A 13,114-nucleotide genomic window follows, 5' to 3' on the forward strand; every position below is an offset into this window, starting at 1 on the left:
GTGTGGGCGTGTGAGGCTGAGTTCGATCCGGCCAGTATACAGCTGTTAATCAGCAGCTGAGCTTCTCGCACACCCGCGGAGAGGCTTGCATGGGGAGAGCTGTTTTTAGAAACTCAGGAGAAATCCGAGTGCGCTACGGTGGCACACCAAGGCTAGTTGCAACGGCTAGCGCTTAGGAGCTGGCACAGGCCTGGAAGGACTAGAAGGACTGGATGGAGACGGGTTGAGCGTGCTAGCGACTAAGGAAATGCTGAGGTCGAATAAATCCTCAGTACGCTTTGTTGCACCTGTGCACTTCTTGCATTGTCCCCCCCATGGCTATGTACGATGATATCGGTCAGATCCGCTCGGATCCATAGTCTCAACGGAATTCAGTCGCAAATATTCTGGAGTGTAGTCAACACAAGATTGCAGTCACTAATCTGCGCCCCCGCTGGTTCCGGTAAATCAATGATTGGCCAGCTTGTCTTGTGGTATGTAACTACTTCGTGGCTTCATGAGCGATACTAATCCCCATATCTGATCCAGGTGTACTCTCCGAGATGCTCCCCAAGGCTCATGGGCTCTGCTTATAGCTCCACAACGTACTTTACTCAATGAATTCCTAGCAGATCTCCGCCCAGTTTGCAGACTTCTGGATATAGCGACCGAGGTCATCTCTACCGACTTCTCCTTCGCGCGACCCCCGAGGAAAAGCATCCGTATTGTTACAGCAAATGCCTTGCGTGCTCTGATGTCCAAAATCCCGCCGAATAGCCGTAACAACTTCTTCGATGCTCTGCGTCTCGTCGTTTGCGAAAACATGGAACTGCTGGACTCTTCGTACGAACTAGCGGTTTCGACCTTGCTACACCTCACGCAACAGCTCCCAACGCGATTTGTCGGCATCTCGAGCTCGTTGAACGATCCAGGGGATCTTGCAACATGGTTAAACGCCGACCCGCAGGCTCTCCACAGCTTCCGGCCAGTGGATCGTGACCAGTCGCTCACTATTTTGACCCATACGTTTACCATCCCCCATGCCGCCGCGTTACTCAAAGCCATGGCAAAGCCTGCACATACGGCTATACAAGGAACACCCAGGGAGCCAGCGATTGTTTTCGTGCCTTCTCGGGGACAGTGTCGTCCTGTTGCATTGGATCTGATCACTCAATGCGCTCTGGAGATGGAGACCACCAAGGGCTATCTCAGCGACGACGTCTCATCGGATGCACTAGAGTCTTACCTAACGCGTCTACGAGACCGAAGCCTGGTCGACTTCGTCACGCGCGGCATTGGCTTCTTCCACGAAGGTATCCTTCGACAAGACCAGATCCTGATCCTCGAGCTTTACGCGGAGGGTATCATCCGTATCCTTGTCGTGCCACATGACTCGTGCTGGTCCCTTCCTGTCCGCGCCGCTACCGTAGTGGTCATGGGCACGCAGTATGTACACGTTGCACCCGGCACCTCAGAACGCCACACCCGAGATTACAGGCTAGAAGAGCTTGTCCGAATGCAAGGACGTGCGGTACGACATAACGGGGCAGGTCATTTCCACCTGTTCTGTCAGGCGGAAGCCAAGGACACTATCCTACGCTTCTTGAGCGACGGCTTGCCGCTTGAGTCTACGCTGCTGGAAGGCGATGACCTGCGTTCGTGGTACACGGACCAGCGCGAGCGTGGGGCGATAAGGAACAGACAGGATGGCGTCGACGCTCTGTCGTTTACCTTCCTCTCGCATCGCTTGCAGACGAACCCCGTGTTTTACGATGCTCCGTCGGAGGGCGACAAGAGCTACAGGCTGTCACGGATTGTAGATGACTTGGAAAATAGCTTGTAGCTCGTCTATTGATGTAGATACAAAGCCCATGCGCAGGGCGCAGGAAAATCATGCAGATAGGTCTGTCAGCAGCACATTAGGCGTGCAGATACTTCGCCAGTGACTGCAGCCGCTCAGCGGCCTGCTTCAGGGTGTCGAGGTCCTTGCAGAAAGCGAAACGCGCGTAGCTCTCGCCAATGGAGACGTGCTCCGCGCAATAGAACTGGAACCTGGATTAGCGAGCTACACAGGACGAAATCTCATATGTCTTACCTCGCTGACGGGGATTGAAGAAACCCCGATCTTCGTGGCCATGAACCAGCAAGCCCTGTAAGGAACAATAAGGTCACGTTGGCAGATTTGTGAGTGCTCTTACTTGAAGTCCCTGCCGCGGCCCTCAATACTGGAAGGGAAGGGATAGTCCTCGGGCCATGTCAGCTTCGAAATATCCTTCGCGTCATGAACAGGTCAGGCGCTCTTCAACAGATGATCCGCAGGAAGACTCACAAGCAGTAGAAAGTAGGTGCCTTGCGGAAGCGTATAACGAACTCCCAGACGATCGAAGGCCTCGGCGAGGACGGCTCTCCGCTCAAGGTATTCAGCGCATTGGGTCTCGACGAAGCGGTGCTCATGGCACTGTTCCAGCCCAGCGGCTACGGCCTCCTGCATTGGCGAATTGCTGCAGAAGACTATACGTGTGGTAGCAGCAAGCGTAGGCTGAATAAGCCAAGACGGGCCGATGAGCCAACCAATACGCCAGCCCGTCGCGGAGAACATCTCTGGAAGATAATGAATTGAGCGGTGGATTTAGGTGGGAGAGCAGGCTCATGCTCACTGCCGGCGGATTCCACTGTTACGGTGCGATCCCACATGCCAGGGAGGGTTGCGAAGCGGACATGTTCCTTACCGTCGAAGACAAGGGTGTCATACTGAGGGCAGACAAGACAACTTAGTCAGCTGAGTGATTCAGAAGATGATCAGGGAGCGCGACTAACCACTTCGTCAGACTGGACGACGAGGTTGAACTCCTCAGCAAGAGCTGCAATTCCCAGCAGCTCTTCCTTGGTGAATACTTTACCAACAGGGTTGTGAGGAGTATTAATCACGATCATTCTAGTGCGGGGAGTGATCGCTGAGCTAGAAAAGAAAAGCGAGTTAGACAGCAGTCACAACTTGATCAATGAACATACCGCAATTCCTCAAAGTTGATCTTCCAGTCGTCACTGGTAAGTTTAGGCTTGGAGAGGTCGGGGTGAAGGGGCACGTAGACACACTTGCCGCCATGGAAGACCACGGAGGGCAAGTACTGGTCGAAGAATGGTTCGAACATGATGACTTCATCACCAGGGTTAATGAAGGCAGTGAACATGGCGTATTGGCCTGTCCAGAACAAAATTCAGATTCTATAGAGTGTAGCACAAGCTGCCCGCTTACCTTCGTTGGCACCACTGGTAACGACGATCTCGGACTCCACGTCGAGCTCTCGTCCGAAGACAGGGCTGTAGTACTCCTTGATAGCCTCCCGGAGCCGGATCCTGCCCTTCGGGTGCGAGTAGTGGTTCGCAACGACGGACGTCAGGGCCTCACTGGCGGCGTCCTTGATCCATTTCGGAGGGGGAAAGTTCATATATCCTTGGCCGAGGTTAATGCAGTCGGCCGGCAAGTTAGCAGCACTATGGGGGCAAGGTGGCACGTGAACAATCGTGGAGACAGTGAGAACTATGTTAAAACGCACTTGAAGACGGACCAGACATCCTGAGCTAAGGCTCGACCCTCCCCAAGACGATTAGCCACAGGGATGAGCCCACTGCGGGCACCGTTCTGCTTCGACACGACAACGTTCTTCTGACCGTTGAGAGCACCCATGATGGTTCTGGAGACGGTGGTAGGTCTGTGAGAAGATACCGCTTTTATGGTACTCTTGAAGACGGGTCTCGATGCAGAGGTTGGAAGACGAGTCAGGTTCATACCAATACGCCCGGGTTCAATTGTTTTGGTCCTATATTCTCTTAGCGCCTACCTCGCGTGAACCTCACGCAATGAAACTCGACTCTAAGGCACCGCAAGGCTCACAATGAAGTTAGTCGGAACGAGGACGGAGCTGTGCGCGGAGCCTCCCTCACTAAGACCACGGGCCCCGTGAACCGAAACTTACACGGACTGCGATGCGCCCAGATCACGGAGCGACTCTCTTACGGACGGAGACTGTGACTGACGCGGACCTCTCATGCCAAAATGTTGCATTCCTATCCATGGACCCGACAATTTCGTATGCATCCCGAATGCTGTGGGGTGCAGAGCCAACCCGGAGCAGTGCTCTTACGGCACCAGCCGTCGCTTGTGCGGTTCCGCCTACACAGTAGCGGCGCATAGACGAGTGCAAAGCCCAAGACATACGCTCGGCCTCGCGGAATTAGTGCTTGAAGGAAGTCTGACCAAGAGCGGAGTTTCCAGCGTGCAGTACAATTGCAGACGATAAGATAAAAATACAACAAATGTCGTCCGGAGAATGCACAAATACCCCTACGCGCTCACAGCCGTCCAATTACCAGCCGAAGCGTAGCTGATCCCTTGTAAAGACCGGAGGTTTCCAAATGAGGTACTCCGAGTGTACCCTCCGTTTCCGCTTTTCTATCGCCTTCTTGTGACGCTCTTGCAGCGCCTCCGGAATACAGATAACGTGCTGTCCCTTGTAATGCTTGAACAGCTGAAGGGTCGTGCACCTACGAACAAAAATAAGCATCAAATCTCACAGGACGGCAACTTGGTATTCACGTATTCATGATATCGGCGTGTGTGATTGAAGTCTTCTGCGCAATATCATCGATGCTAATGTCGTCTGAAATATTGAACAGGAGCTCTATAATTGTCTCCGCCCAATAGGCCCTGTAGCCCAATAGGCCAAGGTCACTAAGCGGCTTCTCGGGGCTGCCGAGTTTGCCCTCCTTCTTGCTCAGCTCGTAGGAAAACTCGATGAGGAATTTGCCATAGCCATGCCGCTGGTGTTGCGGCAGCGTGAGGATACAAGCAACATTGTAATTGTCCGCAGATTCCTTCTCTTTCGAGAAATACCCGATGATGTGGCAACCTGTTGAATCCCGTTGACACTGCGAAAGATGTAAGGTGTGACATCCAGTGATATGTCGTAGCATGCACTTACTAATACGTAGTACAAGAAGGGTGTAACGTCGTAATATAGAGTCTTGCTGGAAGCGAAGTTAGCATGGAATGCTGTGCGAGAAGGTCTATGGTGCTCACTGGTCAAGGAAGCACTTCGACAGCATACTGAGATTCCGACAGTACGTTAACTGCCGCTTCCCGTCCAACTCAAAAAACGAAAGGTCTTCATAGCGATAAATCTCATTGCCGGGAGGATGTAATAGCGTGCAGCGCTTCCGATGTCGAGCGAGCCTATATTCCGAGCCGAAATATGACAGGCAGAATTCGCAGATGTAAAGGACAGGCAGATGCGCGTACTCCTGGGGATACGGGGAGAAATACCATGCGTCGACCTCGTGCTTCCCGATTTGCAAACGATTCAGGTTTTTCACCCGAGCAATTTCGGATATGCTCTGCGTCATCGAGCCCGAGGTACGAAGTTTCTCGATCTCCTGCTCCTTGCTGAAGGCAGCAACTGGCGGGGGAGGCTCTGGCGTCTCTTCGGGATGGAAGTCAAACTCTTGCGTCTCTCCATCCACCTCCATGTCCACGTCTCCGTCTGCATCGGCATCTCCATCGGCATCTCCATCGGCATCCAAATCCTCGTCCTCTTCCTCCTCCTCGTCGTGTGGCGCTTTGCGCTTTAACGAGCTCGGTGTCGGTGACGCGCTCGTCCTCCGGGAACCCGGGGTAGATGGTGCAGGGGTTTCTATATCCTGCTTGAGTATCTGCATCGCACTGGCGGTGGCCGCCTTCTTCAAAAGCGACTGCGACTTGGGGACCTTGCCCGGTGCCTTCCCTGGCCTAGGACTAGCATTCTTCTTGTTCGGAGTGCCCTTGGGGCGCGGCCATTCAAGTGGTTTCGTGAGCACAACGCGTGAAGCGGAGACCCATTCGTCGAGTCGCTTGTTGAACTGGTCCCAGTGGACGAAGAACTCGATTCTGTCCTCAGGCGCTAAGTGCTCCTCTTGCTTGACACCGCCTTTCAGACGAGAGGAGTAGGCGTTCTGTGGCTTGTCGCGGATGGAAAGGATCTCGGCAAGGCGTTCTTCCTCTTCTCCGTCAGGGTTTTTGCGACGAATGTAGACCTTGCAACCTACTGAGACGGTCTGTGAGCGGACGTGAGTGGCGGCTGTTGTGATGCGCAGCATCCCTGACGACGGACTCACCTGAACGTTCCATTGGCCGGGCGCCGTCGTCGGTGGAGGCTCTTGAGAGCCTTCCTCCTTCACTGAGCCGTGTGGTGCCATGGTTGTTCAAGTGAGAGTGAAATTTCGACACTTCGACGCTCTCCCCGACTGACTCAACAAAAACGATGCATCCGCGCTTATGACTAAGCAACATCGCGCACCCGGTGTATTTCCGTTTATGGATGGTGTGGTGTTCAGCCAGGCCAAGGACTAGGCCACAGGCGACGACAGACCGAGTTTCGGTTCGGTACACAATGCAGCGCCAGATGTCTGACCCGAATTTATAATGCTGGAAAGATCGTAACTTGCTGGTAAGTGAAGATTCGGTGGAACCTGTCAGTAAGTTCGAATGCACAGTAAGTTATTCAGTACGGCTCGGACGACCTGCAAATGACTTCGGTCTTATGTTACATCCGCTCATCGCCTTGCGGTGGACTTGGATTAACGTACTTGGATTAACATAACGCTTTTTAGCAAGGCCGAGACAAAAGAAGCAGGGATGGACAATGAATGGTGAGCCATAGGAGGGTCTGTACTGGCATCACCGTCGCAGGTGTATCCGTTAAATCTTTGCCAAGAACGGCCGAGGTTGCGGGAGTAATGATGAGCCGGGAGGCCTAAGAGTCCGGCTCTGAGACAAGTGGGGACAGAATAACGCAGGGCGAGGAAGTACTACGGCGATAGCAAGCCGCTATGCACGACTTAGATGCTCGAATGATACTGGCAGTGTCATAATTATGCGACGCCTGAAATCATCCCTAGTTGATGTGTAAGCTGCCAGAGTGGCCCTAGATGGAAAGGGTCGTGCATGGAAATGAGTGCCTTCCTTCCGCGGTGTTCGCGTTCATGTCCCTATCATACCGTTAACCCCACGACAATAAAGTCTATTACTAACATCATCTTTCAGTTTGCTCGGACAGCAAGAACAGTGCGCGCCACATGTTACAAGGGCTAAGAAAGAACTATCTTATCCGGCGAAACGCCAAGAGAGGATAGACGAGCGAAGAGTGACCTTGTGCGCTGGGACACGTCGTGGGGAGTAACGAAGGTATCATAGGACGTATTGGCCCAATCAACATAGCTCTACCTTGGCAAACGTCTACCAAGCGACACGCGGTGAGACAAGACGGAGAATACTATTGACCACGGAGGAAGTCCATAGAGAAGTTTCACCAGTACAAGGTTCATGTACGTTTGACTGTTAGCTAAATCGTCGGATGACTTGCATGCGGAGGCCGAGGCTTGGCGACTCGCGAGGCTTTGGGGACAAGGTGTCCACACGTGAAGCCGCGTTCGCCCTTCGCCCTGCCGCGCGGCCATAGATATTCCAGACAGCACTAGTGACCATTTGCGGCGGCGAATCTTGTGCAACCAGGGCCGATGTCGACACGATAGGGGAGCTCGGACTTGACCCTGCCGCCGGTTCGGAGGAAGGAGGGGCACAACGGGTGCAGTGTGGCAGATAAGCCTCGACAAAGAACTCGAGGCACTTGCGAGTCGTCCTGATCGTGACCAGTGGGCATATGGCCTAGTCCAAGATCTACCCTGGACTCCGGACAGATGCCTTGGCTACTGACCGGTGGCCCGTCAGGGTATCGCTCGATATTGTCGGTGCTTGCAAGATCATCTGACCACGATCGCGGTGGACGCAATGACCGTACTGCAGATCTGGCGACTTCTTTTCGGCGAATAAGCAGCTATAAGAGGTGACGGGGCGGTCTGCGCGCCCACAAACGTCGGACGATAACACAAGAACTCACCAGAAACAGCTATTTTGGTTGGCAAGATCATGATGTCACCCTGGATGCTTTGGTCTTAATACCAAATGCCGGGCAACATCCCCTTATTTTGCCTGCTCCTCCCGTGGGTGTGTTGCATACGTATGGAAGAATAGGCCAGGTTCCTTCCATATGAGCTCAAAGTGGTCGTCGAAGACCGGCTGAGCTCGCGAGACTATCGAGTAGGTTACGGCACGAGCACAGGAAAGTTCGACATTTAAGGAGTTCGGATTGCCACGGACCCTGCGATGAGGGTGCATCTTCGGTGCCTCGACGATATACCTCGGCTATGATCAATGCGAAAAGCACAGGCCAATGGCCAAAGATATGATCACCCTATAGCCAGCGGTATCGGACACTGGGCGCGTAGTCCGCGGACCAGCAGCCGTGTCGCAATCTATTCATACTGTTGTGTCAGACGACTATGGGACCTGCTGGAAGCGGACACACACGAACTGCGTCTTCTGGTCCAATGACCAGTGTGTTCATGCACAGCAGTTTGCTCTTCGGCGGAGTTTTCTATCGTCGTGAACTGCACTTCATCGCCAAACTGAGATGTTTTCTCCCATACGACGTGACACAGCAACTGCGTTCTGGAGATTGTCTGGCAGATTGTCCATTAGAACTATACACAACTCATAATTTGATACTGGCTTTCACGGGCTCTACCATACTCGCAGTGCTTGGTAGACGACGTTCACACTCCCACAGTCGGCCAGAGTAGCCAGCCACGAAGATGGTCATCAGGTACGGTCGCGTCACAGTCGATGCCGAACCTTGCGGCTGTTATCACGCCTCGGAGAATCTAATCAGATAATTGCTAGCCAGATCTCCGCGTAGGCAATCGACATCTCTCAACTCCGCTCCCCACTGTGCCTCCTCGGCAGCGACCACGCATGGTACTCCATTTTGCTCATGCGGTCGAGAAGACGTACGCACATGAGAAGAAGCTCACCACGAGCAAAATCCGACGGGGCGAACCCATCCGCTGCGTATCGTACGTCAATTTTCAGTATCTAATTTTGTGCCACATTTCACTACTCACCGTTACAATTCGTCTGTGCATAGCGTTATAGCTCCACAATTCGGTCACTTGATGGCTCTTGATTTTGCAAGGGGCGGCGTCCATGTCTTCTGAACTTAATGAAAGATAGAGGGCGCGCCGTTATTGGCTCCAGAGCCCTTTGCAAGCTCGTCCCGAACCGAAGCTTGACCGTTCTCGTCCCGAAACATACCCGCTAAGGCGTGATAGTGACTGTACGTGCGCTTTTGCCCATATGGACAGAATAGCTTGGGTAGCCCACAGCTTCGACTCACTGGACATCTTCCAGAACTCCCACTATCATCTACCCCACACCCTGGGGTTGAATTGTCCGAGCATTCGAAGACGTTTTGCCACGTCGCTCTCAATGCTAACGCGCCTTCTCAAGATAGACCCTTTCTCCCGCCGGAGCTAGGGAGATGAATTCTGGTCGTCATCAGGATATCTGCAACTCGGCCGGTTGCTAGTGCGCATCACCTAACGGAGTGTGATATTCCAAGTCCGTGAGGTCCCTCAAAAGAATCCGGGACGTAGCGCGGTCGAAATATATATACCGCCATGCCTAAAGACCTGCCAGCTGTCAGTGCATCCTCTTACAAGCTCTCGACTAATGGCCTGGTTTCTCGGCACCTCTGCGCTCGCCCCTCGCTTCACTCCCACCGAGGCCGACTTGGCGTTGAAGGCCGAAGAACAGAGGGAATATGTGAAGGATCTATGGATCTTCCTTGCCAGCGTTGTCGCTTTCCTGACTATTGTCCGTGCACTACGCTTGGTTCTCTCCCTGGTCATCCGCCCTCGCTCGGTCGCGTCTCTGCTGTCGGAGAAGAGCGGCGCTGAGGTTATACAAGCCGGGCGCAATGGCAAAGTCTCTCTCAGAAGACTGCCTGCGGCTTTCGCTTCGGCTTTCAGGATCGTCGCCTTTCGTCTGAGCCTGCCCATAGGCCCAGGTTCCGTCGCCTCGGTGGCTGAGTTGACCTTCATCTTCGGCTACATCGCAGTGATGCTAGTCATTCTTTTGATCAACAGCAAGTATCTTGTTCGTTCCACAGCGTGAGCATTGCTAACGATGTTTGATGAGCAGCTGGGGATCTTGATTCCTGGTTCTACGAGGATCGAGCAGCTCATTTGGCATCTTGCCAACTGCCGCTGGTGGTTGCGCTGGCTGGGAAGAACAACATCATCTCGTGTAAGCGGAATTCCCTTCGCCCTCTGAGTAGTCCTAAATCCGATCTTTACAGGGCTCACGGGTGTAAGCCACGAAAAGGTGCGAATGTCTTCAAAATTTCTAAGCTCACCATCTGATTGCTGCTATCTTCGGGCAGTTGAATATTCTTCACCGAGCTGCCGCGAGGACATGCCTTATGTTGTTGTGGTTGCACGCGATTGCTCGTGCCTCAAACGGGTGTGTGAAGTCATGCGTTAGTCGTTGCATCTGACGCTCACTCTGTGATAGTCTGCCAGAGCAATTCGATTTCACCCATGGTTGGATGAGATGGGGTGCAACGGGCTTGACGGCGTTCACACTCGCCGCTATCCTGTCGCTGCGCCCTATCCGGAACGCGTTCTTCGAGTTCTTCTTGATCTCACACATCGTCCTCATCGGGTAAGTCGCTGTCACTGTGCTCACTCAACCCGGCACTGACTATACGCACAGGATCTTCCTGATTGCCGGCTTCCTGCACACGCGTCACCCTGGGTGAGTATCTGTGACTCGACGCATGGACGTATGCTGACCCGCGCGTCAAGCTTCGGCGACTACGTATGGCCTGCACTCGTTGTCTGGGCGTTTGATAGGGTTTTCCGTGCCGCCCGGCTCGCGTGGAACAACCGCTTCGGGATTTCGAAGAGCGAACGGCACCGCACGGCGACTGTCGAGCTCATTACTCCGGACACTGTCCGGCTCACTCTGCGCCGGTGCTTCAAATGGCAACCGGGCCAACACGCCTACGTCATCCTGCCAACAGTCAGCGCCCTTCCTACTGAAGCGCATCCCTTCACCATCGCAAGCATCCCGGATTCGCTGGACACAAAGGGCGAATCGAAAGACAGAGACGTCGTGTTCCTTATTCGCGCTAGGGAAGGCTTCACTGGCCGTCTTAGGGACCTTGCGGCGAACAGTGGTGTTTGCACTGTTCCTGCCATCGTGGATGGCCCATATGGATGTCCCCCGGACCTGACACAGTTCACAACATCTATCCTCATCGCTGGTAAGTCCTCGCTCCACGAACAATCATCATACTTTACTGATGATTCCTCCCAGGTGGCTCTGGTGTCTCATACACTCTGCCATTGCTGCTTAACCTAGTCCGGTGTGTAACCATTCGTCGAAGCAATCCTGAGCGATCCTAACACCTATCCTCAGTCAAACACGCCTAGGCAAGTCAGCAGTCCAGCGGGTGGTGTTTGTTTGGTCTGTCCGTGAGGCAGGTGAGTCGAGCCTCTCTAACGTCAGATGGCGGTCAATATTCACGTCGTCACCGTTTGAGATCACGTCAGGTGGATATCACAGATTCTAAGCGAAGCGTTGGCTGTCGCACAATCTACCGGCCTTACCGTGGACCCACGAGTATACATCACTGGTTCTACCCCTCCTACTCCCCCGCTTCCTGCCTTGGGATACTCCGAGTCCGACCGGGGAAGTGTCAACATGGAATCTCCGATTTCAGAAAAAGACGTGAAGATGGCCCTGCCCGCGTACTCCGCCCTGCGTATCCTTCACGGTCGCCCGAGTATCCGCAAGGTCCTTCAAGAGGAGATTGGCGTGTCAACTGGTCCAGTGTCCGTAGACGGTGAGTCGCTTTGATTACGATAGCAGTTATAGGTGTGTTCATCGTATCTGCGCAGTTGCTGGACCCTCTGCGCTTTCACAATCTGTGGCTCAGGCCTTGGCCTCCGAAATCACCAGTCCTATGAGCGTCCTCCGAGGAGCGCCCTCGGTCAGCCTGCACGTCGAGACCTTCGGCATGACCCGATGATATGCTTTTATATATCCTGTATCCATAGACGCTATTACTTGTAGTATGCCTTGACGTGTACCCTGATGTGTATCAACCTGCACTCTATGCGACCGGTATTGTGCTCTGTACGAGTCCAGGCTTCCATTGATGTTATCCCGCGATGATGTTGCAGCTACCGCTTTTGGGAACCAAGGCCGACTTCCTGCTTCTCCGCTCCTCGGGAAATGTGATGGCAGTTTCCCAAAACTCTGACTGTATGGTATATCTGTTCGGTATCCTCCAGATACGGGCACGCGTGTTTCCGTCGTGTTCCTTCTGCCTTCTCCGCTTGACACTGCTCGCAGACCTGCTTGAAGCACACTTTATCTTGTCGCCGACGCGGACACGTACATCCTTCTGCAAGTCCCGAGAAAATGGCACCCGCTAGTGTTTACATTGGTGGTACGGCGGTCTCAGCGTCCTTTAGAAATTGGAGCTCATTGTTGCTATTGTCGTCCAAACAGGACTCTCTGAGGCCGTCACTCGCTCGGAACTGAACGATGTGCGTGTGGGATATGATCGGCGAATGTGATGTACTAAGAACACGGCGCATATACCCAGCATCTCTCTGTCTATGGCAAGGTTACGGCACTAAACATCCACAAAGGTACGTAAGCTCTGATATTCGGGTGAACCTTTCCCTCATCGGCTGTGCGCGCAGGATACACGTTTGTAGAATTTGGATCTGAAACGGTGCGTTTTGTATTGTCCCGAAGAGTCGAAGCAATGCTAAGCGACTTCAGGACGCCTTGGTAATCTGCTTGTTGCCTTGGAAAGCCGTAAGCCTCTCATAAGCGATCGACCCTAGGACTTCGTCTCCGCATATGCAAACCAACCTTTCATGGGAACAGGTAAGGAGCCTCCTGTTGTTTGCCCACATACTCACTGACCCCCCTGCCATCTAGTTTGCAAAATTGAAGTTGCGAAGCAACCGCGCCGTCAGTCCAAGGCTGGCAGCTCGACGCGTACAACCAGGGAAAATGCCGGGACAGAAACTAGGTTGGTAGAATCTGGCTCCGTTACTTAGTAGGCAGGCAATGTACGTGCATATACCCAGGTCACCCCCAGGGATTAGTCGAGTACGTTACCCTATCGTCGTCTACAATCTCAATCCGCAAACATGCTGGCAAGTAAGTCTAATCTTTACC

At 53.4% G+C, this 13,114-nt stretch overlaps 5 protein-coding genes across 5 annotated transcripts in view; 2 read left to right on the plus strand and 3 right to left on the minus strand.

Annotated features, from left to right (window-relative positions):
* The window catches only part of PHACADRAFT_137065 (uncharacterized protein), an 8,335-nt gene extending 6,052 nt beyond the window's left edge, over positions 1 to 2,283 (plus strand). The window contains exon 21 of the mRNA XM_007391887.1: positions 529 to 2,283. Within this exon, the coding sequence (XP_007391949.1) occupies positions 529 to 1,822 (1,294 nt within the window). The 3' untranslated portion in view covers positions 1,823 to 2,283. The remainder of the gene's footprint in view (positions 1 to 528) is intronic.
* A 469-nt stretch (positions 2,284 to 2,752) lies between these two features.
* PHACADRAFT_249843 (uncharacterized protein) lies at positions 2,753 to 3,200 on the minus strand. Its single transcript, XM_007391888.1, has one exon. The coding sequence runs from the start codon at positions 3,168 to 3,170 to the stop codon at positions 2,979 to 2,981; it is 192 nt and encodes a 63-aa protein (XP_007391950.1). The 5' UTR covers positions 3,171 to 3,200; the 3' UTR covers positions 2,753 to 2,978.
* A 320-nt stretch (positions 3,201 to 3,520) lies between these two features.
* PHACADRAFT_157746 (uncharacterized protein) lies at positions 3,521 to 3,769 on the minus strand (the record flags this gene model as incomplete). Its single annotated transcript, XM_007391889.1, has 1 exon — positions 3,521 to 3,769. The coding sequence occupies one exon, from the start codon at positions 3,767 to 3,769 to the stop codon at positions 3,521 to 3,523; it is 249 nt and encodes an 82-aa protein (XP_007391951.1).
* A 477-nt stretch (positions 3,770 to 4,246) lies between these two features.
* PHACADRAFT_249845 (uncharacterized protein) lies at positions 4,247 to 6,198 on the minus strand. Its single transcript, XM_007391890.1, has 5 exons — positions 6,130 to 6,198; positions 5,060 to 6,059; positions 4,962 to 5,007; positions 4,577 to 4,908; positions 4,247 to 4,524 (listed from the first exon to the last, which is right to left on the minus strand). The coding sequence occupies exons 1-5, from the start codon at positions 6,140 to 6,142 to the stop codon at positions 4,347 to 4,349; spliced, it is 1,569 nt and encodes a 522-aa protein (XP_007391952.1). The 5' UTR covers positions 6,143 to 6,198; the 3' UTR covers positions 4,247 to 4,346.
* A 3,058-nt stretch (positions 6,199 to 9,256) lies between these two features.
* PHACADRAFT_169942 (uncharacterized protein) lies at positions 9,257 to 13,111 on the plus strand. The gene is made up of 16 exons (XM_007391891.1): positions 9,257 to 9,995; positions 10,052 to 10,156; positions 10,209 to 10,234; positions 10,293 to 10,372; positions 10,424 to 10,573; positions 10,625 to 10,666; positions 10,717 to 11,177; positions 11,231 to 11,279; positions 11,333 to 11,397; positions 11,457 to 11,759; positions 11,815 to 12,368; positions 12,431 to 12,468; positions 12,528 to 12,573; positions 12,628 to 12,663; positions 12,770 to 12,817; positions 12,872 to 13,111. The coding sequence occupies exons 1-11, from the start codon at positions 9,581 to 9,583 to the stop codon at positions 11,943 to 11,945; spliced, it is 1,827 nt and encodes a 608-aa protein (XP_007391953.1). The 5' UTR covers positions 9,257 to 9,580; the 3' UTR covers positions 11,946 to 12,368; positions 12,431 to 12,468; positions 12,528 to 12,573; positions 12,628 to 12,663; positions 12,770 to 12,817; positions 12,872 to 13,111.
* Positions 13,112 to 13,114: the final 3 nt, after the last annotated feature.

Source organism: Phanerochaete carnosa (genome assembly GCF_000300595.1).
Source record: "Phanerochaete carnosa HHB-10118-sp unplaced genomic scaffold PHACAscaffold_2, whole genome shotgun sequence".
In the NCBI taxonomy this organism is placed as follows: Eukaryota; Fungi; Basidiomycota; class Agaricomycetes; order Polyporales; family Phanerochaetaceae; genus Phanerochaete; species Phanerochaete carnosa.

Excerpts from the sequence above, each read along its gene's own strand:
- PHACADRAFT_169942 (XM_007391891.1), top strand. The coding sequence starts at position 9,581 with ATGGCCTGGTTTCTCGGCACCTCTGCGCTCGCCCCTCGCTTCACTCCC. Across the intron at positions 10,157-10,208 it reads GAAGAACAACATCATCTCGT|GGCTCACGGGTGTAAGCCAC; the intron begins GTAAGCGGAATT and ends CGATCTTTACAG. Across the intron at positions 11,280-11,332 it reads TTGCTGCTTAACCTAGTCCG|TCAAACACGCCTAGGCAAGT; the intron begins GTGTGTAACCAT and ends ACCTATCCTCAG.
- PHACADRAFT_249845 (XM_007391890.1), bottom strand. Across the intron at positions 5,008-5,059 it reads TCGAAGTGCTTCCTTGACCA|CAAGACTCTATATTACGACG; the intron begins GTGAGCACCATA and ends CTTCGCTTCCAG. Across the intron at positions 4,525-4,576 it reads CACGCCGATATCATGAATAC|GTGCACGACCCTTCAGCTGT; the intron begins GTGAATACCAAG and ends TTTTGTTCGTAG.
- PHACADRAFT_249843 (XM_007391888.1), bottom strand. The coding sequence starts at position 3,170 with ATGTTCACTGCCTTCATTAACCCTGGTGATGAAGTCATCATGTTCGAA.